At 36.4% G+C, this 10013-nt stretch overlaps 1 protein-coding gene across 1 annotated transcript; it reads right to left on the bottom strand.

Moving 5' to 3' along the window:
- Positions 1 to 641: 641 nt before the first annotated feature.
- Positions 642 to 3378, bottom strand: LOC138869033 (uncharacterized). Its single transcript, XM_070146621.1, has 6 exons — positions 3109 to 3378; positions 2213 to 2706; positions 1985 to 2132; positions 1322 to 1518; positions 1089 to 1259; positions 642 to 975 (listed from the first exon to the last, which is right to left on the bottom strand). Exons 1-6 carry the CDS (start codon positions 3376 to 3378, stop codon positions 642 to 644), a joined length of 1614 nt encoding a protein of 537 aa, XP_070002722.1.
- Between the last annotated feature and the right edge of the window lie 6635 nt (positions 3379 to 10013).

The following is a 10013-nucleotide window of genomic DNA, read 5'->3' as shown; positions in this document are numbered from 1 at the left end:
CGTTTAATGACTGTAAATGATGAACCTCTCAACTTGTTTTACTTAGATCACTATCAAAAGCATGCATAATTCTAGACTTCATTGTCACTTAGTGCATAAATCACTTAGGCATAACATCTACATGATTAATGACTGGAAATCTGCGATTCTTCTTAATAATCACTATGCAACATTCGTATATCTTGTCAATGAATAATGCGGGTTCTTCAAATTGCTTGCATGTCTGGATGCCCATCGCTTAGAAATCATGTATGTAGGTTTTATAACACCCATAATCTATAAATCAGTTAATTTAGAGTAGCAGCACTATTGATACCCACTTTTTTCCTCATATTTTAAATTGTATATATATACTTTCAAAATAGTATATTTGCATCATCATTTAGTTTATGATCCTATACAGGCATTTTGCATCATAATTTTCTATTAAGTTTTGTGATGACGAATGCCACCGCCCCATTGACTAAAAATGTGCCATTGCTCTCGGGGTCCTTTTGCTCAACAACTCCATGCTTTGCAATGCACACTACTTCAAATGGACCCGACCATCTAGACTTGATCTTCCTAGGGAAGAGTTTCAACCTTGAATTGAATAATAAATGGCTTGATCGGCTTCGAACTCATGATGCAAAATATGTTTGTCATGCCATTTCTTTGTTTAACTTTGCATTCTCATATGCGTGCAGTCGAAACTTTTCGAGCTTATTCAGTTGCAACATCCGTTTTCCCCCAAATAGATCCATATCAAAATTGAGCTTCTTGATTGCCCAATATGCCTTGTACGCAAGCTCAACAAGCAAGTGACAAGCCTTTCCATATACTAACCTGTATGGTGAAGCGCCAATTGGAGTTATGTATGCCGTGCGATATGCCCACAAAGTGTCATCTAGCTTGCTAGCCCAATCCTTCCTACTTGCGCTCATTGTCTTCTCCAAAATTTGCTCTACCTCTCTATTTGAGACCTCCACTTGACCACTGGTTTACAGATGATAAGCAGTTGCAACCTTGTGTCTCACCCCATACTAGCTAAGAGGTTGGCCAATCATTTGTTACAAAAGTGAGTCCCTCCATCACTGATCAAAGCATACAGAGTCACGAATCTGGTGAAAATATTTTTCTTCACAAAGCTCACCACTACTTTAGCATCATTCGTAGGCAAAGCCACAGCCTCAACCCACTTTGACACATAGTCAACTACAACCAAGATGTACTGATGGACATTTGATCTGAAACGGCCCCATCCTCTGGCACTATCACACCTTTTTAAAAATGTATGTGCATCCATGAATAGCTTAGGCCAGTAGAATCTCGACTGCAACACCTTTGCAGCCGTTTTGTCTCCACCATGGTGCCCCCATATGGTGATGCATAAAAATCATGTAAAATTTCATCCATCTCCTCCTCAGGAACACATCGGGGCACCAGTTGATCTTCACATTGCTTAAACAAAAACGGCTCATCCCATAGATAAAGCCTCACAATCATGCATGAATTTCCTCTTACCATCCGGAGATAACCCTGATAGAGTCACCCCACTTACAATGAAGTTTATAGTCATCATATCATGGGGTCGTGCCAGCTGTGATGGATAGAAATTTCTCATTAGGAAAGCTTTCCTGAATTTCTCCCCTTCCTCAACATGTGCACGAGTTTCCAAATGCGATAAATGGTCCGCCACCTAATTTTCTGTCCCTTTTCGATCTTTTATTTCCACGTCAAATTACTGCCAGAGAAGAACCCAATGAATTAGTCTAGGCTTAGCATCCTTTTTCTTAAACATTTACCTGATGGCTGTATGGTCTGTGTAGACGATGACTTTAGTTCCCACCAAGTAGGCCCTAAATTTGTCAAACACCCATACTACCGCTAACAACTCTTTTTCTGTGACTATGTAATTTATTTGAGTTGGATTTGGAGTTTTGCTAGCATTGTAAATTGAGTGGAACACTTTATCTTTCCTCTGGCCCTATACGGCCTCAATTACCGTGTCACTGGCATCACACATCAATTCAAAAGGCTCTCCCCAGTTTGGGGTGGTAATAATTGGTGCAGTCACCAATCTCTTTTTCAACTCCTCATACGACTTCAAGCAGTGTTCATCAAACTTGAAAGGCGTATCCTTCTCGAGCAACCTACACAAGGGAGCAGAAATCTTAGAGAAATCTTTAATGAATCTGCAATAGAAACTTGCATGTCCCAAAAAGCTTCTGACTCCTTTGACAAAGATTGGAGATGGCAGTTTTCAATTGCATCCACTTTTGCCTTATTCACCTCCAACCTATCTTTGGACACCTTATGCTCGAGTACAATTCCTTCTCGTACCATAAAATGACACTTCTCCCAGTTCATCACCAAATTTGTCTCTTCACACCTGGAAAGCACTTTACTCAAATTCGTTAAGCTTTCATCAAAAGTTGGTCCAAAGATCGAAAAATCATCCATAAATACTTCAATAAATTTTTCCACCATATTAGTGAAGATTGCCATGATGCACCTTTGAAAAGTCGAAGGTGCATTGCACAACCCAAATGGCATTCGCTGAAAAGCATAAGTGCCATAAGGACAAGTGAAGGTAGTCTTTTCGTGGTCCTCTAGTGCAATTGAGATCTGGTCATAGCCGGAATATCCATCAAGGAAACAATAGTAGTGTTGTCCGACCAACGTGTCTAGCATTTGATCAATAAAGGGAAGGGGAAGTGATCTTTTCTAGTAGCATTATTCAGTTTTCGGTAGTCAATGCAAATTCTCCAATTGGTGATAGTCCTAGTTGGAATTAATTCATTATTATCATATATGACCACCGTCATTCCACCCTTTTTAGGTACACACTAGATTGGACTTACCCACTTACTATCAGAGATGGGGAAGATAACACCTGCATCGAGCCACTTTATGACTTCTTTTCTTACCACTTCCTTCATGACTGGGTTCAAGCGGCGTTGGTGTTCTACACTCGGTTTGTGCCCATGCTCCATGAAATTTTTTTATGAATACAAAATTTTAGGCTAATACCATGAATGTCAGCCATGGTCCCTCCAATCGCCCGCTTGTGCTCTCTAAGTAAGAAAGCAGCTTTACTTTCTACAAAATAGATAAGTAAGAAGATACAATGACAGGTAAAGTTTTATCAACACCTAAATAGGCGTAATGAAGATTTGAGGGTAGAGGTTTGAGTTCCCATTTAAGAGCTTCTTCGATACACAACTTGGGGGGTGGTCCAGTTGGTCTATCTAGAGGCTCGAAATCGATCAATCCTTTGATGTAAGCACATGCATCCAGATGATGCACCATCTTCTTTACCTCGTCGTCCAAGTCAATGCTGTCAAACAACACAAGTGTTTTCTCTAGAGAGTCATCCAGATATGCACCCCACATCATTTTTTTTTCTTCTTTTTCAATCACATATATCATAGTTAGATCCTCATAATGACTTGGCAGATGAATTGCCTTGCATACATTAAAGACTATTTCCACATTATCAACCCGAGGATCATTTTTCCTTCACGAACTTTGATCACAGCATCAGCGGTGGCTAAGAGAGGTCGTCCCAAGATGATGGGGACTTGTTCATCAGCTTCATAGTCCAGTATGATAAAATCTGCTGGCAGAATAAATTACCAAATTTGAAGTAGCATATCTTCTATCTCCCCCTCGGGATGAACAATATATCTATCAGCAAGCTGCAACATGACTGTGGTTGGACTTCGGGTTCCCAACCCCAATTGACTGAAAACTAAGAGAAGTATCAAATTTATGCTAGCCCCCAGATCACATAGTGCTCGCCCCACATCTACCTCACCAATTCCAACAGATATGGTGAAGCTCCCTAGATCCTTCAACTTTTGTGGCAATTTCTTTGAATTCTCGAGGTGCACTCTTCAGTAAATGCCACGGTCTCAAACTCTGCCAATCTCCTTTTGTTAGCCACAATATCTTTTATGTACTTAGCATATTTTGGGATTTCACATAGTACATCAACCAATAAAATATTTAATTAAATTTGGCTCAACATATCAAGAAATTTGTTGAACAACCTGTCATCACTTTTCTTCTTCAATCTTTGTGGGAAGGGAGGTGGTGGCCTTGAAACTAGAGTCTTTCACTTTCTTCAGTTTCTTTTTCAGCGTCTCCCACAGTTTTGGGGATCAGTTCACCCTTAGGAGTGACTTGTTCTTTCTTTCTTTTTGGGAATTCTTCTAATTCTCTACCATTCCTCAAGGTTACAACATTTACCTGAGGATTTTTATTTTTATCGTTGGGAAGGGCACCTACATGTTGAGTATTTTGTTGTGTAGCCAACTGCCTAATCTGCCTCTCTATATTTCAAAATTTTGTTCTCAATTGCTGATTATCTGTTCGAAGTTGCTGGTTGTCAATCAGCAGCTTCTTCAACATATTATTAGTGCTCTCTTCTACTTGTTGAGGTGGATTTTGAGGCCGATCATATATCACAACACCTCATCACTCTAACAATGATGTGTGCAGTCTCTGAGTAGTTTCTTGTATCTTTTCCAAGCTTGACGAAGAGTCTTACCATCTCGTTGTTGAAGCCCAAGAATCTAGCTTCTCAATGACTTTGTTTTCTTTGTGGGAAAAAAATTAATTAAGAATTTTCATGCTAGATTATCCCAAGTGTGGATTGAGTTTGCGGGTTCATGGTTTAACCATTCCTTAGATTTTCCCAACAGTGAAAAGGGAAACAAAATCAGTCTGACATAGTCCTTGGAGACATTCGGATAGTTGTATGTATTTGTAATCTCAAAAAAATTCTGAATGTGCCATGCGAATCTTAATGAGATAGACCCACATATTGCCCTGTGGACTGAATCAACTGCACCATATACTGTTTGAGCTCAAAGTACCCACATATTGCCCTGTGGATTGAATCAACTGCACCATATACTGTTTGAGCTCAAAGTGTCCCGTGATGTCAGGCTTCACGATATCCTGAGTCATATTATCAAGACTAGGCATTGTGGCCTCAATCACCGGTCTTTCTTCATTTTATGCCATCTCAATTGGTTGTGGTTGGACTACAATACCCAACTCTGCAATTCTTGCTCTCTATTCCGCCTCCCTCTTTAAACTATGAAAGAGTCTTTCGAGTTCAGGATTAGGAGGAGAAAGGTTGTTCAAACTGTTGCTTCTTCTAGCATTCGAGGTGAACACCTGTAGAGTCAAAAATAGTTAAACAGATTAACACTTGAACAAAAACAAATAAACTCTTATTTCAGACAAATAACTAATTTCTAAATCTCCGACAATGATGCCAAAAATTTGTTGGGTACACATGCACACACAAGTATACGCGGTCGACAAGTAATAAAGTGATAAGAAAGTAATGTTCCCATGAGGATTTATGATCAACTATTTTCCAATCTAAGCTATTTGTATATTTAATGCTCAAGTAAGTATGAAGAAGATGGATGTGATGTTTATAACTAAATTACTACGAACTAAACGGATAAGCAAGCAAGAAAATAAGAGCGCAAGTAGAGCAAACAAGCACTTAGAACGATTTTAATGAGATGGAGATATTCCAGGGTTATGGGATTAACATCTCTCCTATTGCTTTTTTGGGTTGATGTAATCACTTGACTTATCTATTTTTTTATTAGCATGGTTTATTATGCTCGCGAAGTTCTTTCAAAGCTTCGCTCGCCTATTCAAGCAAACCTAATACTATATGTCTATAGAATCAAACTTGACAAGAATGCATATATATTTCCTGCAAAAGTAACTAAGTAAGGCAATAGAATATGCCTATCCTAATCACGAATCTATTTTCGGATGCCCAGATTCAAGAACTTACTCTATTCAACCTTATATGCAATTTATAGTTCCCACTTTCGAGTTCAACTATAAATTCATAGATATTACTCTATTGTTAGCTACGCAATAGAATAATTAACAAGATTAAATAAACAAATTAATATGATAAAATCAAGCAAAACAATCAACCGTCAATTTACAATAGTCAAGAATGACCCATAATCCTATAATAATAAGGTTCTTAGCTACTCATGTTCATAACAATCATCAAAATATTATTTTCAAACATAAAAGCTATGAATACTAGAAGAAGAATGGAAGAATTGATGAATTCTGTGCTCCCGAGTGTTTCCTACTTGTGTTTCTCTCTCGAAGTCGCGTCTCCCTTGCCAAAATAGGTTTAGGTTTTCTTTTATACAAATTGAGGGCATCTTGGGGATGAAATAATCGAGTCCCGGGCGAACTAGGACAAATTCACGTTGCCAGCACCCAGGGTAGCTTGGGGCGCTAGACCTGGCGCTGGACAGTTAGAGGATTCTGTTTTTGTGTGCCATAGGTGGCGCCCTATGCTGCCTGTGGTGCTACATTGTGACTTTTTCCCTTTTCTTCTCCTTTTAACTTCAATTAGCGCACATTCCTCCCAAATTTTCGGATGATTCCTACACATAAAAATACCACTAATTAGCACAAATCATTATATTACACATTCGAAATCTACGAAATATGCGTAAAATGCGAGGCAATATGCATATAAATATACATACTTTAAGCCGAATATCATATATGATGAGATTTTCCATTATACATGATGCTCCCAGCCCTTCCTATTGTCGCTTGACTATCACAATATATGTATATATGTGCCAATAATGTGGGCCAAAATAGAATATCCTTAAGAAATTTTGGAGTCATTCTATTTCTTCACCGGCCTTATCTAAGGCTATAAAATCAGCCTCCATTGTAGAGCGGGCAATGCACGTTTATTTGGATAATTTTCAAGACACTGCTTCTCATCCTCCACCGGCTGTAAAAATATATCCACTTGTGGATTTATAAACATTTAAACCGGTAATCTAATTTGCATCAGTATACCTCTATATTACTGCGATATATTTATTGTAGTGTAAAGCATAATTTTGAGTACATTTTAAATATCTCAAGACCCGTTTCATTGTCAAGATAGTTCAATGCAAACTTCCTTATATCGTAGACTAATACGTCTCGACTTTCTATTGCATATCAGATTATTGACTACACTTACTATATCAATAATATATTATAACAATAGCCGGAATTATTGACATCAGATGTGGCCATAATTTTTTATTATATAACACATTTCGAATCACTCTGCTATTTTCAAGTATTTGTATGCAATTTATTTATACGTCTACATGATATGCAAATTATAGCACCTTCATTCATGAAATAAATCCAACTTGAAATGGATTTTGGTTATGTTCATCCATTGATTCACCATATTATAGACCAACGTATTAATACATTTGTTCATGAACGGTCATGTCCATAAAAAACAAACACATTTTTTCATGAAAATTCACAGTCTTCTAGGTGACTCCCTTCGATAAATGTTCAAGAACGAATACATCCTTTTTGGAAAGGCGCGCCAACAATTTCGAATTGGTAGTTTCATCAACTAGTCATCACTAAGATTGAACAAGTAATGAATTCACTGAGTATCCCATCAATATCCACTAAGGATTGATGGGGTTCAAAAATTATATCATTTAGATATTACGTCTAACATTGGCTTTTGTCATGCATAAACTAAAAGACCCACATTTTAAATATTTCATCAACATACCATCCACATATAATCAAACAATGACTATATGATTTGAAGTATTTTTAACGTAAACACATTTGTTTACACTCATTAATTTTGAAACCATTTGATAATATTATTTGGTCAAATCTCGAATGCCATTATTTGGGTGATTGTTTTAGTCCGTAAAGTGACTTAACAAGTCGGTACATTTTTTTCGGGAGCCACGAACCCTTCAGGTTATTCTATATAAATTTCTTCCTCCAAATCTCCATTTAAGGAGGTCATTTTCACATACATCTTATGGATTTAAAGGCTATACACGGTGTCTGACGCAATTAACACCCGAATAGATGTAATCCTCTTTACTGGCGAGTAGGTTTCAAAGTAATTAAGACCTTCTTATCGTCTAAACTCGTTGACAACTAATCTTGTCTTATATTTGTCAATAGTACCATTAGCTTTTATTTTCCTTTTGAAAATTCACTTAGAACCTAAAGGTTTATTTCTTGAAGGAAGATCAACCAATTCCCAAGTATGCTTACTTAATATGGATTCTATCTCACTATTGACTACTTTTTTCAATATTGTGCTTTCGAGCAAGACATTGCTTCTTTAAAAGTTTAAAGCTCATTTTCTAACAAGAATATCATAAAATTTGGTCCAAAGGAAGTATTTGTCCTTTGACGTTTACAACGTCTTGGATTTTCCTCATTATACGTACTTTCCTTTGCTTCTTCCCGAAGTCGCTTAGTTTTTTTTCACTAGACGACTCACATTCCTTTTTATATGGATAAATATTCTCAAAGAATGCAACATTATTTGATTCGATTACCGTATTAATATGAATGTCGGGATTTTCTGATTTATGAACCAGAAAACGATATGCCTTACTATTTATTGCAATCAATGATTTTCGGTCCGATCTTTACCCTTTTGGGTTTAGGAACTTGAACTTTAGTTAAGTACCCCCATACTTATATTTTAAGTTGAGCTTCCTTTCTTTTCATTTTTCACATGGAATGGATTGCATTTTTCTATTGGGAACTCAATTGAGTATTCGATTAGCTATAAGAATATCTTCCCTCACAAGTTCTCGATTAAATTATACCAGAACTTATCAACATGACATTCATCATTTCCTTTAATGTTATATTCTTTCTTTATGCAATTCCATTGAATTGCGAGTAAGGGGTCGTTGTTTGATGAATAATGCCATATATAAAATATATTTCTTCCAAAAGAGATTCATATTCGTCACCCTTACCACATGAATTGTTACTTGTGTCACAACACAACCTGAATTAATAAATGGTAAAGTTTTTAAACTTCAAACCGATCTGACATGCCCAAAATTAATAAATGGTGAAATTTTTAATCTTCAAATTGAGTAATATGTGACACAACCAGAATTAATAAACGTTGAAGTTTTTAATTTTCAAATCGAATAATAAAGTGGAGTAAAAAATCACTAAGATTTTAATCTCCAAAATGAGTAGAAAGTCATTTAGAAATTCTTCGACAAATGAGTAAAAAGTCACGAAGACTTTAATCTCGATGAATGAGTAGAAAATCACGCATATTTTAATCCCGAAACAGGAATAGAAAATCACGAAGATTTTAGTCTCCAAAACAGGAGTAGAAAATCAAGAGGATTTTAACTTTTCTTTTCAAATGGTTTTTCAACTAAACCATTATAACACCTAAGGGTCGTTTGGTTGGGAAACAAGTTATCCCATAATTAATTATCCTGAGATTAGTTATCCCATCCTGCCATAGGGATAAAAAATCACTATAATACCAGGATAACTGATCCTCAAATTAGTTATACAATGATTTTATCCCAACCAAACGTGTGATAAACTCATCTTAAATTTAATTTAGGGATTAATTATCTCTTATCCCTCGTACCAAACGATCCCTAAAATAGTTTAATCCCTTAATCTAATCGAACAAGTATATGTACATGTGTACATAGTATGTTCATGATCTCAAGAATCTTTTGAGTATAGTGTAAGCCTACTTCATGTCTTACTTCATTGAAGATATCATACATACTACCAACTAATAAATTTTATGGCATGCAAATAGAATATACTTTGAGATCATAAAATAAGAATCTACCCCAACACTGATAGGAATAGAATTTTAAAAATCACACAGGGCAAATAATTAAAGAATTAGAGGGAAGAAGGTAGAACCCGATTTTTATTGTTACTTCCTTCTCAATTCATTGTTTTGACAATGTTTCTCGATAATGTCTGATCGTTGCCTTCTATGACGAAACTAGAGGCGTGAGTTAAATCACTTGTTCACATCCTTTGGTCAAACTTGACATTATTTTCCTTCCCATGCCATTTCAAAGGACTTATATACTACCTTATAATTGCTTCAAACATCACCTTTTGATTTTTTTCCTTTTCCTGTAATTTATGCTTGTATCTCTTAAACGTTT

The sequence above is a fragment of the Nicotiana sylvestris genome, chromosome 5, assembly GCF_000393655.2.
Source record: "Nicotiana sylvestris chromosome 5, ASM39365v2, whole genome shotgun sequence".
Lineage (NCBI taxonomy): Eukaryota > Viridiplantae > Streptophyta > Magnoliopsida > Solanales > Solanaceae > Nicotiana > Nicotiana sylvestris.
The sequence above is the reverse complement of the archived record's forward strand: the minus strand, read 5'-3'. Positions and strand labels throughout refer to the sequence as shown.